Source organism: Diadema setosum, unplaced genomic scaffold (assembly GCF_964275005.1).
Source record: "Diadema setosum unplaced genomic scaffold, eeDiaSeto1 scaffold_24, whole genome shotgun sequence".
In the NCBI taxonomy this organism is placed as follows: domain Eukaryota; kingdom Metazoa; phylum Echinodermata; class Echinoidea; order Diadematoida; family Diadematidae; genus Diadema; species Diadema setosum.
In genome coordinates this window covers 912,505-934,964 of record NW_027307651.1, presented here as the reverse complement: position 1 = coordinate 934,964, position 22,460 = coordinate 912,505, and the positions used below count along the sequence as shown (strand labels likewise).

Genomic DNA, 22,460 nt, shown 5'->3' with positions numbered 1-22,460 from the left:
CTGTAACGTATTGATAATAACCAATTTGGGTTTCTCAAAAAGCATTCCACAATTCATGCTATTTTACTATTGATTGAAAAAAAAATCACTAAAGCCATCGATGCAAACTGTCACACAATACACATGTAGGTATCTTTCTAGACTACTCCAAGGCCTTTGACACAATTAACCATGGAATATTATTGTACAAATTACAACAATGGGATTCGTGGAAGGGCCTTTGATGGATTGGTTTGGAAGTTACCTTACTGAAAGAACTAACTTTGTTAGGTTGAATAACTACGAGTCTAGTTCACAGCCTATAACTTGTTAGATACCGCAAAGACCTCTTTTCGGTCCTCTACTGTTTATTCTTTGTATGAATTATTGTCGCAGTTCCTCCTCTCTGTTCTATTTTTCACTCTTTGCCGATGACACCAGCATTTTTTACTCGAATCAAAACGCTCAAGTTTTACTGAATACCATTAATACTTAATTAAAGACAGTACAAAAATGGATTCAGGCAAAAAAAAAAATGTCACTGAATCTTATCAAAACCAAATTTATGTATTTTTCTTTTAAGAATACAATCAATACGCTACCGGGCAAATTGTTTGTAAACGGCATGGAATTGAATCAGGTTCAATCTATAGAATTCCTTGGTCTTTATACTGATTGTAAGTTAACGTGAAAAGTTTACGTTGATTTTCTGCGTAAACTACTATAAAAAAAAAATGTTGGTATTATGTTTAAGTTAAAGCAATATTTTCCTAAGCATATTCTGCATTCATTGTATTCTGCTCCTTTTTTTGGCCCTACATTGTATATACGTTATGGATTCCTGGCATGGGGAAAATACTGTACAACAAGACTTAATTCTCTACTTGTGATACAGATACGAGCCATACGGATAATCAAATTCGCAACATTTATGGAACACATAAATGCTTTCTTCATTTTTTCCCCTGTAGAACACTCAGGATCCAAGATTTGCATTATTTCAATATCGGATCGTGCATGTACGGCTTAAATTCAGGTGGTATCCCCGACGTGTTTTTTTTTTTTTTTTTCGATGTTTAATTGATAAGAATACTGACGTCCATTCTTATCCTACCGGAGGAAAAAGATTCTTTTCATCTTTCATCTTGTACGAACCGTATCTGCTCTAAGAACAGCAAGTACCACAGGAACTAAATTCTGGAATGACCTGCATAGAAAAATAATCCAATCTCTTAAATCATTAAGCATAAACTTAAACTATTTTTCTTTAATTCGTACTTATAGCGACTTTTTTCAATCCTCCTAAACGTTCTTTGTTCATACTTTGTGTTTCGGTCATTGTATCTGACATGACGATGTCTCGCTCGCAATTTCTTCTACCCCCTGGACTTTCTTTGTGCATACTTTTTATTTCTGTCATTGAATCTCACTTGTGACAACGACGCTCTTTGAACTGTCAACTGTCATTCCTTTTGATTGTAAATAAAAATTACCTCATATCGTCATCTTGAAATCTGAACCCTACAAGCAATGCTTCTATGTAGATTCCTCGTATTTCACTTGTGTTATTGCCTTAACTGCTATATTTCACAATTCACCCATGCGTATTTTTTCGGGTTTGTTATCATGTTTATGGTTTATTTGTTGAAACATGGAATATGGAACAATAAAAGCAAACAAACATATAGGATTCATACAATCCTTATCCTTTTGTCAGCAGAATACAACTGAAAGGATCCACACAATTGGGTGATCACAGCGAAAATACCAAGAATAACAGACAATGTTTCTTTTAGATCATAATTTTGGGACTACATTTATATTAATTCAGAAATTATGATACAGATATTCTGGCGAAATCGAGAGGTGACATGCATATGATCAGCTAAAAGAAGAGGAGAAGAAAAAAAAAGTTTCCAAAAGTCAGATATTGTACAGCATATGTAGATGATCAATTTTTTAATGTATTGAAATGCTCTCTCACACAAATGAAATCAATATGTACTATGGTATTTGACAATTTTTAACAATACATAAGTAGTCAATGATTGAATGAAGCTACATTCTTAGGATCTAGCCATTTACGGACTAAAGTTATTTGTGCTTTCTCACGACCAATGCCAACTGTGCGATTTGGGCCTACGATAGTGATCTACACAGATCTTACCTAAGTGGGAGCGATATACGACCCCCTCCGATCCGCAGAAAAGTCGCGTTTTGTTGTTGGCATCACCAACAGTCGCACCTGAACTCGTGCCCGCAGTACAGGGATGTTGACTTGCTGCGGTGACCGGATCTCACTGATTGGCCAATGTTTGCGAACGTAGCGCCAATTTGAAGTTTCATCAGGGTTTGTATAAACAGTTGTAATCAATTTCACAATTTTTTTTTTCTTGTAGCAAAGTCATTTGGAACATGTTCAAAATTTCTTTGCGACAAGAAAAGGTGTTTACCACTACAGCAATGAAAACAGATCAGATTGCAAAACTGTTTACGAACCCTGACGAACGTTCGCAAACATTCACCTAAGTGAAATAAGCAAGTCCAGATCGGCCTCGATCGCATGGAATCAGGCTGACTTGCGGCAAATTGGCGCGATTCACACAGATCCGAGGTCGCTATCACTTCGCGCTAATTTGAAGCTGTAAAACGCACAGTGCGCATTCTGCCTTATACAAGAACACATAACTGAATTATTATTTTAGTGACTTAATAATAACACAGAAGTAACATATACTAATTGATCTTTAAGTATTCTTTTTTGTTATTGTTTCGTACATTATAATCAATAGACTAATCTATTGTCAATAGATTATTTTAATCAAATGTCCACTATATGGCGACTGATATGCCTCCATTACTCTCCAAATGTGTTAAGTGTTCCTTCAGCCAGATTTCATTTGATAACTAAATTGTTTCAGAGCAAGTATCTAGGTATTTGAGCATGTTTACTTGACTTTTAACCCTTGTCCCCCCCCCCCCAGTGATTGTGATGGCCCATAATCTACTTCAAACAATCACTAACTGGTATTTTTTTTTTTGGCAGTACTTTGAGCTATTTTCAAAATATGAGAAAAATAGTGACATCTTATCATTGTCACTTAAACCCTTGACGCCATGGCCTAAGTCTTGCCTTACAGAACCATTGCGCACCCTGAATTTCCTAGGCACAGCTCCGTATACTCATATATACATAGCTCCATACACAAGTTTCACCACTTCGTGGTGGAGGCATAAAAAAAAACAAAAAAAAAACAGTGATATGTTAGCACAGTAACATGTTCATGTTTTTGCCGTGCATATATTGAACAGTTTTTTTCTTCAAGTCATGAATATTTTTTGAACGGCGAGGGCGCTAGTATGATAACTACATGCTCATTGATCCGAGCTCAACAACTGACACCTCATCTGTAGGGGAAACGTCTCCTGTTCTGTTACTATCCATACACCGGACACGGATGGCGTACAACCCTTTCAAAATAGCCTGAAACAGCAGCGTTGCACAGAATCCGGCCACCACAGTCGCGGCCGCGATGTAGGGATAGTTTCCGAAGTCGAGCAAGAAAAAAATGTAGTTGTTTCCGAACATGTCCGTTCCCCCAGCCGCCCAGTAGATAACAGCGAAGAAGAAGTACATGATCAGGTACAGCATTGGGTAGACCACGTGTACAAAGTGGACGACGATCAGGGTGACGAAGATTTCGATCAGGCAGATGGCGGTGGGAAGGTGAAGATTGCTGACTGAAAACAGGGTCGGCACTCTTTTCGTTGTTGAATAGAACCAAAACCACCAGTCGAAAACGGATAGGAAGATGCAAGGAGTGGTTGTGATGTTGAAGAGAAACCATTGAATCTGGTACCGAAACTTATCTGAAAAATATGAATGTGGATTGAGTGAAAGCAACAATATTAGTAGAACACATCAGAGAAGTATGAGGGAAATCGAACGATCGACTCAAAAGTTTGGGATTTTTTAATATCGGTGCCGTCATCTCTGGATACGACAACGACTACATTACATGACGTCATTTTTATGGGCAATGAAATAAATAGAAAATGCAAAGAAAATATAACATATTTTCTAGCATAATAAAAGAGCACTTGACTTACCTTTCTGAGAAAGTAGCCGGAGTAAAAGTTAGCTGAATGATTTCAATTTTGATTTCAAATTATTTTATTTTCCACTTAAATAGAACAGAAAAACTACAATTAGGGAATTCAAAATCATTAACTGAATAAATAAACTTCATTGGAATGTACAACAGTTTGTCTGAGTATAAACACAAGGGTCTGTTTAGAGTTGATCTATGGTCATAGTTTGCGAAATATGATGGGGCCTACGTAAAAGCAAGCTTGTTCAGCCGCAGGTCCCAGTATAAATCAGACTTATGGAATTATGAAGTAAAAATATCTATGTAGACCCTACTGTTATTGGGAGGAACTTACCAAAACAAAACAAAAAGTCAAATAAATGTTACTATCAAAAGCACATTACTAACTAGAAAAGCACTTAGAGAGCACAGACCTCCGCCAAGCCAGCAACTCATTTCTACCCTTACACGCGTGCAATTTCCCAAAAATCAAAGCCTTTTGTTTACGTCATTGCACGGCGCCTTGCCCGGCGAACATGGAGCACGCGCTTTAGTTCGCGTATGTAAACCTCCAGTAGGCACAGCTTCAACCCTAAGTTTGTTGATCTTATATGCCAGAAAAACACAAATTTTTCAAAATTGGAAAAAAAAAAAGAATCCCGGTTCACAACCAAAATTGAACGAGGTGTTACTTGTGCAAACATCGACTTTTCATGCAAGTTTCATTCTAATCGTACACAACTTTTTGAATTATTTTGCAAACAGACAAACTAACGCCCATGAATACTTAACCTCCTTCTCCCTTGGCAGAGGTAACAAGTGAAGGACATTGCATGGCAAAACGACTGAGATTATAAAATGATTCAAATGGTATGAAGGTAAATTGTGTAGATTTATGGCGTAAAAGTATGGTTATAAGTACATGATTTAAGAGGTGGGATAGTGTGAAATCTGTCGGAGATGTACGCAATACACACAAGGAGGATACAGCTCAGGAGTCGCATTCCAGCAGGGTTCGTTGAACAAGGCCGCTTGACCTGGCACGCTGTTGTAAGTTGTACTACGCTGTACTACGTTTCGTCTCATGGTGCAGATCTAATTATTATCATTACCCGTATTAACCCTATTCTAACTGGGCTATTTGAGACCAAGTTTTTACTGAGGGGGGGGGGGGGGTCAATTTGACCCCCCCTTCAGATCTCGGCCGCCGATCGCGCGATTGCCCCGAAATTTTGCCTGAAGATAGAGCTGGATGTCAACTACAAGATTACATCGTCATACAATAGAAAAATATTGCCTTTCTATTTTTAATAAATTAATTATGCAAATTTGTGCATGAAATCATATTTTTACCTATAACTCCATTAAAAAGACTGGAGGATTGCTAAATGTTTGTGTCAGAATTCCTCAAGACACTTCAAACAATTTTCGTATAAAAAAAATAGCTCAATTGAAATTAATTTCTTTGTTTTTTATTGTTTTCTTAATTTCTTATGTATATTATTGTTTTTTCAACCTTTTGTTTTCTATTGTTTTTTTTGCCAAAACTTGTTGCAGGCACTCTTTCAGGCTTATCTACACTAGAATCAATTAATTTCAATGGTTAAAAGTTGAAATAATCTAATGTATATCAATTTAACCAAAAAACACAATTTGCATTGGATTTGCACACGATATCATGAATTTGAGCTGTTTTTTGGTTGACATGCATATGCAAAACATTACGTAACTTCAAAACGGTGTACCCGGACGTCGCAAATTTGGTCTCAAAATATGCGGGAGACTTCAATGAAAAAAGTCGTGAAACGACGCGGCAAAAGCTTTGCGCGTTGCGAAATCGTGGCGCGCAGTTAGAATAGGGTTAAACATCTGAACTGGGGCTCTACAAAAATGTATTACCCTCGTCATTACACGCGGAATTGCGCGCCAGCAGGGCGAAGAGGGGTGAATTTTTCCCCTTTTGGCAAACGCCTATGGGATTTGCGTGTTAAAAAACGAGGGGAATAGCCTATAGCATCCGGGCACTTCACGCTCCCAGTGGGGAAAATTTGCTGTTGATGACAGATTCTCGCTGAGTGGTTTCGCGACGAAGAGCAAATACCCAAGTAGGTTAACAAGTAAAATTAAAGGACGGTCGCTGTTAAGCTCATTTTAAATACACCAAATCCGGCACGGGTCAAGGAACGGGGTTTTCGCTATGGTGCACCAAAAGGACCATGTCTGGCTCTTTTACAATATCACTTCCCCGCTAATAATTTTCTTACAATATTAATCTTCTATTGTTGATTTTGGTCATCTTGATTTTGACATAAGGGAAACATTTTGTGCGATTTTTTAACAGAACCAAAACATGGTTCCATTTGGCGTACCATAGCAAAAACCCGGCCCGTTGCTCATACCGTGCCCGGTGTAAACGCGCCATTTCTGTGTGAGCTGGCTGTTTCTACGCGCGCCGCATACCTGGGTTTCGCGACAGAGGGCAAATTCCCATAATACCGATATGGACCTTCGGGGGATTGCCGTCACTAGAACTGTTTACCATCGTCTTCGACTCGGGCAATATAATTCTACTTCAGGCAAGAAATGTCGTATCCCCTCAAGGCAAGTCCATATATCATTATTACCTCCGCCACGCATGGAAGGAGGAGGTTAAGTGTCATCGGATTTGGTTGGTCTGTTTGCAAAATAACTCAAAAAGTTTTGTACGGATTAAAATGAAACTTGCATAAAATGTCGATATTGACACAAGGACCACCTCACATAATTTTGGTATCAACTGGTCCTTTAATTTTTATGGATTTTTGAACGATTTTTCATCTTTTGCCATCATAAGGTCAACGAACCTGGGGTCCAAGCTGGGCGTACTAAAGGTTTACATACGAGCACTAAAGCGCGTGCTTTGCTCGGGCGAGGCGCCGTGCAATGACATAAACAAAAGGCTCCATTTTCTGGGATATTGCACGCGTTTAAGGGTGGAAATGAGTTCCTGACTTGGCGGAGGTCTTTGCTCCCCGTTTTCTTTTCAAATTATCTACCTCTGCCAAGGGAGGAGGTTATGTTTTCTTCGGCGTTTGTTTCTTTGTCCGTGTGCAAAATAACTCAAAAAGTAGCGAGCGGATTTGAATGAAACTTGCAGGAAATGTCGATGATGACATAAGAAACAAAAAATTCAGTTTTGATGGTTATCTGGCAATTTTTGTGAATTTATTGAAGGATTTTTGATGTTTTTGCATATACAGTCAATGAACTTGCGAGTTCAAGATGCACGTATATTTCTTGTTAAGGTTTCCATACGCGCTCTACAACGCGTGCGCATGCTATGATGGGGCGAGGGACCGCGCGGCTAGAAGCTGATGACGTAAGCAAAATGATTCTATATTGGGAAACTGAGCGAGTTTCAGCATGCCTGTACGGGTGGAAATGAGCTGCTTGGCGGAGGTCTCCGCTCTCTGAGTGCCTTTCTAGTTGTAGTGACTATTTACATCGTGTAAAATCTTAACTGATCTCAATTCGTGGTCCTGCAAGAGAACATGAGCACAAAAGAGTTTTGAAGATGTGGGTGTAAAGGCATTGTTTACAAATGTTTCCACGGTGAAAAATGTGCTCTGCATGTTCCTGATACTATATTAAAGGAAGCTATGTGAGAGAAATGTGGTAAGAAAATATTTGAATCTGTGAGTGCTTTAGAAGGAGTGAAATTATAGTGTAACCGAATTCACGATTATCATAGTACTTCCCCTAGACAGTAGCGTTATAATTAGAACATTACAGAAACATTTTAAAAGTATGGTAGTACATTGTATTTCTTTATTGACATCATAATTTTGTATGCTTGTGTGTGTGTTTATTCTCTTGAGCATTATGACAAAGCACAGCAAAGTTTTATAATTCACTAGAATTAGTAAAGTCATCACAATCAGTGCTGAACGGTGTCTTGGGATTAAACAAATCAAATCAATCAAACAAACAAACAAACAAACAAAAAACAGGGGTAAATACTGGCAAGTCTCAAGCTGCAGGTGTCAACGACCCTGCATGCCAAGAATAACCTTTGAGAAGAAACTAAGCACAACAGTGGAATGCGTCTCTAAATTGGGCTTTTGAGGTCCTCTCGCTCGATCGCTTTCGTGTTAGTTTCCTCCTTCCGCAGCCCTATTCGACTCCAACCATATTACAATAATTGTACCTTTAAGCGCTGCATTCCTCCTGCTCTTTACAAAGTCCAATGCAGCATTCAAGAAGGCAAAACAAACATAGCATGTTGCGGTAAGAAACGCCCAGAAGTCGAGGTAAACGAGGAACTTCGGGTCCGCTGCCTTCGTTACAAGTATAACGACGTAAGTTATCCAAATCGAGAAGAAATAGGCGGCGAGTGCGAACCGATAGAGGGCGTACAACCAGAATGGTAATCGTGGCTGAAAGTTAGATAGGGAGAACAGAAAGATGATAAAAAGATACAATAGTTTTTACCGTTCATTCTTAAACCTATTTCATTAAGTTCAATAGATTTGTAGTTCAATTTCTCCCAGAGAAATTTGGAATATGCTAATGCTAGATTCAAAATCGTCTTTTGTCGATCATTTTCGAACAAAGACTCTTCAATTCAGTCATTTGTCACACATTTTCGTAATTTCGAATTCTTATTCGTCCGTCACACTCGTTGCACATATAAGAGCAAAAGCAGTACGTCTTTTAGCGATCATTTCGATGAATTCTTCTTTCAAATTTTTCTCATATCTTTCCTATATTGGATTTCTTGGTTATTTCATTTCCTGCAACTGTTCACCTCTTCCTCATTTAAGATTAACACACACACACACACGTGTTTCCTACCACATACTTTTTCACAATGATATTTTTATTGGAATTATGTTTGATGTCACCATAGTTTTCAAAATGAAACGAATACTAACATATTCAACTAAATCAAAGTTATCAAACGAAAAAAAAAAAATCTTCTGCTTAATCGTGCAAGGCAACCGAATGGAAGAACAGCGTGACATGAAAGCCTCCTCAAAAAAAAAAAAAAAGATACACATACTCACATACTCACAGACAAACACACCCTAACCAGCAAAACAAAGTGATCCACTATTTCTAGGCACATTATGTTTAAATATTATTTCACGTGTGCAGTGTCGCAGAGTTAAAACACGTTTTATAACGTAAAAAAAAAAAAAAAAAACATAAAACAAAGATTCAGTGCCTTTCGGGTTTCATGTCCAAGTAGATCAACTTATTAATTTTTATTCCAAGTAATGAATTTTTCAAAGTGGAAGGGATGTGTCTTCTCAAACTCTGCTCAGAGATTTTTAAAGACTTCAGTCTCACTGTCTCACTCGGCGATTTTTTGCATGATACATGGACAACATTCAATATCCAACCATGAGAGAGCTTGAAAGGAGATTCGTAACAGCTACCAAAGGATTGCATTTTTGTTCTGTCATAATTTATTAGCAATAATCAATCCATATTTCAGCTGGAAACACTCGGAGAGCGGATACCTCCGCCAACTACCTCCTTTCTATGGACCCATACACGCATTATTTTATAGATATCACTTTTATTTCCCCATGATAGAGAAGCCAGACTTCGTCATTGGGCGGCTAGCTTCAATTAGCTATTTCATGCAGTGCGCGTGTGCACACCTCAATACGCGCACCTGGAACTCCCTCGTTTGTTGACCCTACTCTCTCTCTCTAAAAAAAAAAAAAAAAAAAAAAAAAAAGAAAGAAAGAAAAAGAAAAAAAAAGAAAATTGATTGAAAATATTTACACTTGAAGGAGTAAATGCAAAAAAAAGAGTGAATTTTAGAGTGAAATTGGAGTGCATTTTGAGTGAAAAATGTTCATTTTCACTCATTTTAGAGTGACCTCAGTGTTTACTCGAATATTTAGAGTGATCCCTGAGGTCACTTTAAAACGAGTGAAAATACAACGTTTTTATTCAAAATTCACTCCAATTTCACTCTAAATTCTTTCTTTCTTTTTTCGTATTCACCTTTCAAGTTAATATTTTCACTCGTTTCTTTTTAAAGAGAGTAATGCCAATGATTCATATCCTTTAAAAAATTATAAGAAGGTGTCTTTCATCCGATCACTACCGAAATTTAAACATCTGTTCCTTATGTCAACTTCAACTTTTTCTTTAAGTTTCATTCAAATATTTTACAGTTCCCTTGAAAACTTACAGACAGACGGACAATGTACAGTAAGCATGACAGTGACATTTCATTTACGGTTTCTACTACTGATTTCGATATTGATGACTATGACATTATAGACAATGATTATGATGATACAGAGTAAAATGTAATCCGCTAATGTTACTTTTATCACTTTTACTACTGATGATAGGTTGTTAAAAATAGCAGGCTCTGCTTTAGAACTGATTTTAACAATCGAAATTTAAGTAGCTGTACATTAAATCAATCTTAAAATTTTTTTGATGACAAACCGTGACCTATCCACACACACCTTCATGCGAAAACTTACTTCGAAAACGAGTCATTGCCACGGAAGCAATACTAGAAAACTCTGTTTAAAAAAGATATAGACCAAAACTCCAAACTAATGTCTGGAAATGTTTAACAGTCCATCATCAATGTCAAATTGCAAACATTAATTGACATGGTTGTGAAAGGCCAAAGCCATGCCATGTTTTCAAGCATTTTCACAGTAATACTCATGGTTATTATTATGCGTCAACATTTAGCATGGACAGTACAAGTGAAAAGTTATTTCGTTATAGTGCTGATTGTTTTGTTCAAATGACAAATGTTTATCAATGATATTATACGTATTTGTTCACATCTAAACATGACTGTATACAATATTGAGCTGCCTGTGTGTCGCATTACAAAAAAGTTCAGATCTTTATGAACTTTAGATTAAAAAATAAATAAATCAGCCACAGTTCCATTTTTGGAAAGCGTAGCAAATGACAACGTCAGTATGGCTTACCAAGCCACCATAGACTGTGCATGAAACGTTTAGAAAGTGGGAAGCACTATGAAAAAAAAAAAAAAAAAAAAAAAAACTGAATCTAATCACCATACCAAGGTTAAGATAATTGTCTTGGAATGTTCTAGTTGCTTATACCCCCAATCTGTTACCCTTTTACTGTTACCGTTATTCAAAATCTGATTGAAACAAAAGTACTTAGAAAAGTAACATATCCACGGGAATATACACATATTCATATATATATATATATATATATATATATATATATATATTCATATATATATATATATATATATATATATATTCATATATATGATTGCTTTTTTATCGAAACTTCAAACTGGATGTCTGGATATGTGTGATGAACCCATCAATGTGTGCCAAAAGGATACACATTTTCAAAAATACACAAAACATGCATGTTACATATTGTGAAAACCGAAGCATTTATAAATTTAGCCGCTTCGTGTATCATTTCTATAAAATTTGTTGATGATTTAATATCATCTTTCTGAGTCCATGGTAAGGAATTATGAATAATTGATATATGAATATTGCTTTCTCAGGGCACTTCAAGATGCAGGCGACTCCTGTTATAACGATAATCCATGTAGTTAAATACAGCAAAATGCTATAAGAAGAATAACGAAATGAAATATCAGTGAAATAACGCCAGATTAATCATTCCAGCTTTCTAGACAATAACAACAGCTTCACTATCCGCTACAAATATGGCTGGAAACCAAGAAAATACTTTCGATGAGGGGAAAAAAATATGAAAAGTGTTATTTCCTCATCAGCATCCGATCACGGGACATCAACAAAGCCTAGTTATCTAAATGTTTTCCTGAAACCATATTCAAGAGCATCGCATTTCTCTTTAGCTTCCCCATGCATCAATTCCAGCTATATCCATAGGCAAAAGTACAAATTCATTACTTCTACTCATATTAACATGAAAAACACCCAACAGTTATTCATTGTAGCTAAGTAAATTAAAAGACAATTCAGAAACGTGGAATCATGAAAATAACACGAAACATCGATAAAGACATGTAAAGACACTTCCAGCTTTGAAGTGTTCATCACTGTGATCAACAGTATAATAGCTCAGTAAACAAAAGTTATCACTTACAATAATAGAACATCAGCGCTATCCAGCATGCCTCAAAGTTATATGCTTGTCATTTAGCAGTCGTTTTCACGATTCTTTAACTTTAATTCTCTTACTGTATACGTTCCGTCTTCAACATCAAAATGAGAAACAATATTCGTTTTTTTGTGAAATTTAGCTGATAAAATTCATGTTTTCATTGTAGAGTTTAATCATTGTAGTTCTATAACAGCTACCACCTCATACTCACGTGTGGCGTGGACACGTCCCTAAGTCGTCTGCAACAAAGTTCGAAGTCCGTCCATTGGACGGAATACCACTTTCTGATCTCATCTTGACTATTTGTGGTCGTCTGCATGGTCGGTGATGAGTCCCCAAATACTGGACTTCCTTGCGATGTCATTATGAAGATCTACTTTATTACCCTACTTTGGTAAAACAAGAGGATATGGTGCGTCCCACAGTATATCCTACTATACACCTGTACTTCTCTAGGTTGTATGTAACGCTGTGTTACTCTATTACCGCTTTCACACCAAACTCCTCCTGACGTCAGCCGAGCGCACTCTAAACAGAACGTCTCGGTTTTGATTCCAGTATTAACACGAGGTTCTGGTAGAGCACAGCTTTATACTATGCAGTTACAGTTTTATACAGTTTTCATACAGTTTTATAGTATGCTTGAGTGCGTTCAAGTGAGCTCTGTATACCTCGGCTATATAGTGAATTCTTCAAATAAAATCCCTTTGTTGGTAATGCAGCTCATTATACCCTGAAAATCAATTCAAAATATGAAGTAGAGCCTTAAACATTAAAAGGTGAAAATCAAACTTCTTGATTATTAAATTATCAATAGCGTCATCACTGATTTTATTTTCATTGTCTATATACGCTATTATTTCATGCATACTGTGCACTAAATTGTGTGTAAGATGTTTGTTTGTTGATTTGTCTATTTGGTTGTTTTTTTTTTTTTCCAGCGTAGGTAAGTGATACAAAGTACGCGCTAACGGCCACGTTCTAGGATTTCTGGTTCCTGTCGACGTCCTGGGTGTTCATGCGGAGACCTTTCATTCCGGAACGACAAGCAGTGTTCTCCACTGTTCGTCCACTGTTCGTCCACACTTATCATGCTTATCGTCTAAACTGCTCACCAGGATGTCTCTTTCAGGTTACGTTTCATTCACCAACAGTGGTCTAGGGTGAACAGTGGTCGGCCTCTGGACGTCATCCACTCTTCAGCGTCCGGTATGAAAGGGGTTTATGCTACCGGCGGCAACGACAGCACTGTTTGCAGGAAACATGCTGCGCTGAGCATTTTGACCATTATTATCATTTTGTTTGTTGCTCCACATTTAAAGTCACTCTTGACCATGTGGAGCAGTGATTGAAAAAAAGATCAAACAAAGGGAGTTATCACGTTCGATGCATATGTTTAGTCCAGCTGTTACACAAAACATCCAACCATATAAAGTATCCCAATAAAGCCACGAGAATAAGAATATCACTATTTTCTTTTCTCAATTAACGATAAAGGTAGACGGTTTATTCTAGAAAAAAATTCATTAGAATATTGTTCACGTTTTGCATATTTAACAATACTTATCATTAATTGTGACCGTGCACCTCAAAACGAACATAAAGTCGCACACACTGATTTTGCGTGAGGACTGAAAACAAGTAAAATGGGTCAACATAGCCGAACTTGACTTTTTCATATTTTCTGAAAAAGCGGGTCTTCTTTTACATTATGCTAGAATTTGGTATCATAAAACGGGCAGGAAAGTGTGTTTTTAAGCAGCTTATCTCGAACATTTTTGATAGAATAGTGTGATTAGGTGTGTCTTCAGAATCCCTTTTTCATTTCTGAAAAACCTTGTCCACACTCTTCACTTTCAACTCTATTAACTTTTGAAAGGATAATGCTACTGCTTTGAAAGTTGGCATTGATTATGGACAGAATGTGTAAATGAGGCATGCCTAATTTCAGTTTAATCTAATAATCCCTTCATTGTTGTTACTCCGGTGGTTTACTTCCTGTTTTTTGTCCCATTCATCGCACAGCCAGCACGGTTTGGTATTAAGCGCTTGAATAGGCACTGTACTTCATAGCCTCTTTTCTCAGTTCACACTTTTCCTGAGGTTGTGCTTTCTTTCCAATATTTAGATAGGTTAGGAGAGTCCATTTGATTTGAGTTATACATCATTTTAAAGCTTAAAGTCAACTTTTTCAGAATATGGTCTTAACTAAAAATTCATGTCTGGCGACTTTTTGTTTGTTTTGAGGTGCACTGTCACAATTATACTGATTAAACACTTTTACATTGTTTGTCTCTGTTCATAACTCGCATTTTAGGACAATTTTGAAGCACTAATATATATATATATATATATATATATATATATGAATAATATATGAAGAGTTTGTTCGCAAAAACTCGGCCGTCAGATGGTAAAACGGTCTATCTCGAAAATTGCTGTTCTGAGAAAAATGACTTTAAAGTTTAGAGGTTTGAGCTTTTTTACGAGATGGGTATAATGCATTTTTTAGCAATGGGACAAGAAGAAGCATATCAAACACTGATAACTGAAGAATTTTGTGCGTATTTGGGGTTTTAATTATAAAATAAATGAGATTTTTGTGCAGATAGACTGTTTAACCACAGCACATGTATACACTCCGCTACACATCATAAGATGGTAAAATGGTCTATCTTCTAGATAGACCACAGACACTATTGCCATACTATGGTAAAATGGTCTATCTTTTATAGTTAGACCATTTTACCGTTTTATCTTGTGGTTTTAAAGTGGTCTTTCTTCCCAGATGAAAGTTTTGCAAAAATACTGAAGTTTAGCGTACGGCCGGATGTCAAGCGCGTTTTTGCCGAAAAATGCCTTTTTTAGCCAAAAATTTGAAAAAATATCAAAAAAAAAATCAAGATTTTTACTTTTTTATCGAAAAAAATAATAGTTTATAAGTACCTTTTAAACTAGAAATGTGTTATCTTCCATTTAAAGTGTAGAACCTAACTAATATACATTTGAAAGTAGAATATTACACGCACATATATGGCGCAATGAAACATAAAACCGTGATTTACTTAAAATTTTACTTTGCAGAATCTACCAATATTTCAGTTGTTTTTTTTTAAACTACCGAAATCAGTCTATTCAAACGTTTTTATTTGTTCGAAATATAATATATGTTCTGATATCTTATGCAGCAAAGAAATTATAAGATAAGGCGAAAGATAACTCGTTTTATGTTATCCTAAATGGGACGATGTATTTTTTACTGGACGCGCATTTTGAATGGAAAATCGAATGTATAGCGTAGGCCCACATATATTGTACATGGTATAGTGCGTGTAGGTATACTTATCTTACATAATCGGCGAAATCAATGGACAGGTTGGATAGCTGACTGCAAAAACCCTTTGTGACACCTTGATATGACTGAAATGTGCTTATTTGCCAGAAAAAAAAATACAAAGAGGGCTGGTCAGTAATGTTGTTACCATGGCAACTGATCATTTAGGTCACTCCCAGAAAATTTCAAATATTCATGATTTTAAAACGTAGAAGTGTTGAAACATGTTTTTGTATGTGTGTGTGAGAAATGTATTAATCTTACTAATCTGTTTAACAATGAAACCTGCTTATACCAGTTATATATAGATTGCTTACTATGTTTGGAAATGGTTGTCATGGAAACCGTGATAACAAATCACGTTTTACTTGGCAAAATTACGGTACCAAATCTCCCATCCTGCATACTCAACCTCCCCCCCCCCCCCCCCCGAGAAGCTTGGGAATTCATGGTTATCAATACAATACTATATAGTTTGCATTCTCGGGCCCTGAAACGCAGCCCTGCAAGGGATAGGCACGAAAGCACTTTTACATTTGTAATGTTCTAAGGCGAGGTGTTTGCATTTAATTTTGATCTATCCTCCCGCAGAAAACTTACTAAATGTTTCTTTTATGATTGATTGTTTACATGAGCGTTGTTTGGAACGCACAATTATTCGGCGACATAAGAATATCATATATGTATCCTAGATATTTGTGTGAAATAATAAGGCAAATATCACCCTCAAAAAAAGAGAGAAAACAACAAGTAAAAAGGAAGTAGAAATGAAATGCGAACAATGCAATAACAGCCTCATTTCCCCTTCCCATCATTAAGTCGGTTAAATCATCGAGTCTATAATATTTATCCTTGGCCAAGTTCTATGACCTTGGAGCAGACAGTCATGTAACAAATGGTTTGTTTGCAATTCGATTGTGGTTTTTTTTTTTTTTTTGCGTGTGTGTTCTATATTATCACATCTTTGTGATTAAAAAAAAAAATCATTTCAGTTATCATAAACACTCTAAATTCCCAGTCAACCAACAAAACGTATTACACAATGTGCACATCACGCTCGCAACCATCGTCTCAAACTGCGTTTACGGACTATATCAACACACAATGAAATACAGTAAACAGTAAACGAAGCAATTTCTCTCTTTCTTTTTTTTTAATAATGATTTGCCATCAGCGCACATTTACTAGAAAAGCAGCACTTGACATCTATGTTGTTGGTTATCAAAATGCTTTTTATTTATTTCGTTTTGGAAGGTAAAGAACCTCAGTCTCGATTTGTGGACATCTAAAAACAAAAACAAAAATTCCATCTGAAAGCAATCTTCTTAAATGAAAGAATGAGTCCTCAGTGATTTTTTTTTATCATGAACAAATGTCTGTGACATACATCCAAAGACTTTGAAAATCAACAATACAAATTGCACTGACTACATTAACTGCATTGATAAACTCTATTTGTTTAATGTGACGTATGCTATGTGTCCACCATCACAAACGTTACACCAGTTAGAAAAACAAAATTTTCTCTTTAGGCGATATTTCAATATCTCTATCTTTTTCACAGTTTCTGGTTACATATCCTAGCTAATTATGACTGTACGCTGTTGCATTGAACTTTCGTCACTGTATAACTAAATTAGAATGGTGACTGCCAGAATTTTAAAATTCTACCTTTAGTCTGATATTATTTTTGTGTTCTGCAGACCAGTGCGATAAGATATCTGTACTGAGCATTCCTCTCTCAGTGAAGAAAAAAAAATCACCTCTCCAAAACATGTGGGTAATGCTTCCCTCTAATACTTTCCCTTATCCCAAGTACCAGAATACATTGCTGGGGCCCTGAATAGCTAACATAAATTATATTTAGTATTACTAACATCATGACAATTATGGCACATGTGAAAAAAGAAAAAACAAAACAAAACAACTGGAAAAACATACATCTTGACCAGATCATATTCTTTTCACTACTTCTTGTACTTGGTGTTTGGGTTGGAACCTTTTACTGATGTCTTATATATCTTAAACTAGAAAAAAAAAAACATGCTCTGTGCTATTTCCTTTCAGATTCAGCAACTGTTCTTTTGTGAAGTTTTCTCTTTTTAAGCACTTTAATGTGCAGGTTTTTTTTTCTGACCAACATGTCATATATTTTCCTCCATCTGATGAAGAAAGGCAAAGTTCACTTCCCTTTTGTTGACCCCCCCCCCCCAAAAAAAAAAAGACATTCCAATCTGGCAGACCTCTACTCTAGAGACTAGTATTAATTAGTGCTAACGTTCAGAGCTAATGTTAGGATATTCTATTCAGATCAAGATCTAGAAATGTTAGATTTAACGTGAACTCTTACTTTTATGGAGCAAAGTTAGCCTAACGTTAGATGTATAATATGTATCATTTATGCATAGATTTTAGAACCTCAAGAGGGTCTAGATGTCTAAACTTAGGTCTATCTAACGGTAGGCTGGGTCTTACAATAAAACTGCCATTATATACTAGCGTAAGGTTACTAGAAGCCTCTAACGTTAGGTAGAATCAGTGGCCCAGATTTTGACTAGACGCCAGCTATTTCTACTTAAGACTCGTTAGATTTTATAATAATTATACAGGTCTAACTAGGGTGAGTACTATATTTGATTAGACTCTAAACGTTAGTAATAGTAGATCTAGCGTTAGAGCACTACGCTATACGGTACCTTCTGTATAGACTATGCACAGTCTCTTGCCCTGGACCTGGCTCTAACGTTAGCCCTACAAATACAGTGTACATCTAACGTTAATAGTAGGCCTAATAGGGTGGGCCTGTACTGTCTACGGTATACAACTGCTAATGTGCTAACGTTAGGTGTTAAGTTCATTGTGATTAAGGCCTAACGGTTAGCTCGATTGAATAATTGTTTTGGCATAACACTTAACACCAACAGGCGTAGAGCCCTAATTCACCTAACAGTTAACACATTCTAACCCCTAACGATAGCTAATGTCCAGAGTTAAAGAGAGTGTAATCGTTAGATCCCATAGACCTAACGTTAGACGAGGATTCAGTCTAACTGCATGTGATGAGGCCATAGATTAGAAACCTTAGATCGAACAAGACACCTAAATCTAGACGTAAACCTCAAGCAAGGCCTCTTTTCGCACCGTGTCAAGACGTGCCTTACGGAATAATCGGTGTTCCACACCGCCGGCACGGTCGGGTGGCGGCCCGGGGGTTGGTAGGCATGCCCGCTGGATCGGTGCGAAATGCAGTCATAAGGCATCGGCCTATACGTTAGATTCTACTAGCGCTTGAACCTTGATATTTTATACCAAATCTCAAATCAAAGTTATATATCTAACTGTTAGATCAAAACAAATTTAAAAGTTCCCTTATGCAGTGCAGTAGAGAACTATGTATTTATTTACTAATTTACTTACATTCGAGGAAATAGTCCCCTTTTCAGTCACCACGTCTCCAACTCAACGACTGTTCCAACATTTTAGTCCCGCGAGAGATTTTTACCTGTAGACGATGTACGCACACGTATACAAGCAGCGCGCGGCCGTGAGGTGGTAAATTGGTCTAACTCGAAGATAGATCATTTTACCATCTGACAGCGATGATCAAAAAATCTCACTTAAGAAGGTTAAAAGGTTTATGTAAAAGATAGCTCGTTTTACCTCCAAACGATATTACCGACAATGGGCTAACTCAAAGATAGACCGTTTTACCATCAAATCTGAAGGAAAAATACAAAAAAGTACCAAGATAGCGGAAATTATCTCTAAAACAAGACATGATGGGATTTTCTCGATAGCACCATTGGAAAGAGCACCCTCACATATCCCGGAAAGTGAACTTAACTCAAAAAGTCAAATTTTCGAGTTAGACCGTTTTACCATCTGACGGCCGAACTGCTAAGTCCAATTTTGAAGATTTTGAAGTACAGTCTCTGTCATAAAGTACAAAATAATACCTTTTAAATGATATACTGGTCACTACATATAAAGGTACATTTTTGAAGTTGTGGTCAAAAGAAGCAAAAATTTTTCTTATTATTCTCTTTATTTTTCTTGACCTTTAATCGCAAATATCTCCATTTGGCAAATATGGACTTATCGGTTTTTGCAAACAAACTCTTCATATATTGTATACATCACATATATCACTTTCAATATCAATATCACTGAAGGAGATTGTTAATACATTCAATGCAAAATAATAAAATAGACGACTTCCCAAGTGTTAACTAACTGATTATTCTGGTCATCTGGTCAGCGCAACTTCATTCTTTGTTTGAACAGGATTGCTGGAATTGTTACGTAAAGCGTATGCATTATAACGTCGTTCTGAAAACGGGTTTCGTACCCCTTACCGACTGAGAAAAAAGAAAGAAAGAAAGGTCAGTCATAAGTATGCTCATGAGCTGACTCCGAACTGGCTTATACACTCTTTCCCATTCAGTCACATTCTGACAGGTACCTCACATTGAGGTTTCCTCGTTTTCTCTCATGTTCTGTCAAGGCTTTCTACTGCTGATGGAACATCGACACCAGGCAGCTTTGGAGCATATTTTTTGCCCATGGTGTAATCATTGTACTTTGAAATTTTGACGAGACAACATCGTAAATGGGGCACAAAATTTCAGAATTTCGATGAGGTAACTCTTGAATCCAAGAGATCTTTGAGATTTTCAAGATGGCCGCTGATATAGCCGCCTATCAAAACTCGAAATTTCTATAGAGCTTTTTCCTTTCATTTTTAAACTTCTGTCATTGAATTTAATACATTAGTAGTTTAATTTCGTCCCGAGAAATCTGGAATGTGGCAATCTTAGTTTCAAATTCGTTGTTTTTTTTCGACCATTTTCGAGCAAAGTCTATTCAATTAAGTCATTTTCAGACATTTTGCTGCACACATATCAAATAGCTAAAACAGTTTCGTCTTTAAGCGATCATTTTCGTCAAATTTTCCTTCAAATTCATCTCATATCTTTTCTGTTGTGATTTCTTGGTTATTTCATTTTTCCTGCAATCGTTCACTTTTTTTCACATTTACACACACACATACACACATAAATACACGTACACATACATGCACAAATACAAACACACCCTAATCAGAGTACACACGGAGACAAACGCTTATGTACTGTCATGCAAACGAAAACATTGATCCACAATTTTAGAATCATTTAATTTAAGACAATTTTGCATGTGTAGAGTTTAAGCCCGTTTCAATGTAAGGTAAAATTAAAAGACATTTTTTGCCGTTTTCAATGTTGAGTAAGTTTGTTTCATACAGAAGATGCAATAACATAAGATCAGAAAATAAAAGAGCTCAAGTCCAAATGTTGTCACAACATTGTCTTTACTGTGTATATTTAATCTTCTCTGATAAGGTCTGCTTAGAATTGGTTCACCTTCACAATAAAAGATCGATTCCATGTTTGGAAAATTCATCAAAAATTGCGCGAAAAGAGAAAAGTTTGATCCTTACATTTTCCAGGTGATGGGCGACGGGATGAATTTCAATTAAAATTGACGATTTTGAATGCATTGTCTTTGAGAATGGGTGACAAAAAAAAAAAAAACATACGATGACAATTGACTAATTTGAAGTTAGGATTTGCATTCCGTGTGCTTCTCGTGAAGAATTTGAATTGATAACAATCTTTGAAATTGATACTTAAAAGTGTGAAAATGAACGGGAAAAGCAATGTATACCTAACAAATGGTGAAAATGTGTTTTGAAAGTGCTTTCAGAGATTGAACAAAGAATGAATATCAATCATTCATATTTCTTGAAATTTCTAGAAGACTCCCAATATCGGCTAATTAAGTTATCTGACTGTCTGAGTGGTCATTAACAATAAGGACTAATCCTCGATAACCTAAGTTATCTTTTCCTTATCAACATTACCACTACGATTGAGATGGGCGTGTCTTGTCCACTGGATGGTTAGTATTAAGCACTACTGCATGCAGAGAAAACAGTGTCTGATGATTGTGAACTGAATTAACCAAGAAAAAAAATAATAAATTTCGTATAGCCTCTCAGGGTTCGTTACTGGCACTCATATATCGTATCATCTCCAAGACTTCTGCTTGCACTGGTTTCATGGCCAATTAGAAATGGGATTTGAGGCGTACTCCCTTTGAAAGCAGAATAAATCTGAAAGGATTCATGTTGCACGTTTGGAAGAAATGAAACCTGCATTTTCAGCACAGAGATATTGGCTCATGGTGGTACTGTGTCTAGGATATCGATAGGCCTTTACAAGTATAACAGAGACCGTTACTGTGTTAAAAGTTTTGATGGGCCTGCAAGATGATGGTAAGTAAACAATGCAGATCACTGTGCACAAGAACGAGCCTGATGAGTGCAGAATTTCTGATGGTGTGGTGAGGGCAAATATTTGTAAGTAACTCAGCACATGCAATCTATCTCACACCCCCTCCCCGCCCCCACGCTCCGTTCACCCCCAATACTTATACCCTCGATAAACATCATCTATATTTGTCAACCGGGCTGTTTCTGCTTTCAAGCTTAAGCTTTCTAGGATGCAGCCTTTTCTGTAATTACCCCCCTTAGATTGCACTTTTACATTATTTGTCTTTATTATCAATGTACAGTGTAATTTGTATTAAAGAATTGTCAATATTTTGTGTTCACCGAGTCTATTCATTCTTTAAAAAAAAATCTATGATTGTACAAAAGAAAAATGTGTTTGTGTAATGCATTTGTCATGAAATTGCAGAAACAAATAAATATCAAATATCAATCGTGTGGAACCAATTCTAAAGGCATCTGTCTGCCGAATCCCAATGAGAATCATGAATAACAAGACGGTATCATCAGCTGAAAATGTACATACACTGTATACGCCTCCATTACAACTTGTCTTCAAAGTAATTTTTGATGATAATTATATATTGATGTATTCCTTCTACGTCAT

The 22,460-nt window shown here is 36.5% G+C and overlaps 1 protein-coding gene across 1 annotated transcript; it reads right to left on the bottom strand.

The window, feature by feature from the left end:
- Positions 1 to 3,346: 3,346 nt before the first annotated feature.
- LOC140245727 (protein rolling stone-like) lies at positions 3,347 to 6,612 on the bottom strand. Its single transcript, XM_072325260.1, has 2 exons — positions 6,531 to 6,612; positions 3,347 to 3,849 (listed from the first exon to the last, which is right to left on the bottom strand). The coding sequence occupies exons 1-2, from the start codon at positions 6,610 to 6,612 to the stop codon at positions 3,347 to 3,349; spliced, it is 585 nt and encodes a 194-aa protein (XP_072181361.1).
- Positions 6,613 to 22,460: the final 15,848 nt, after the last annotated feature.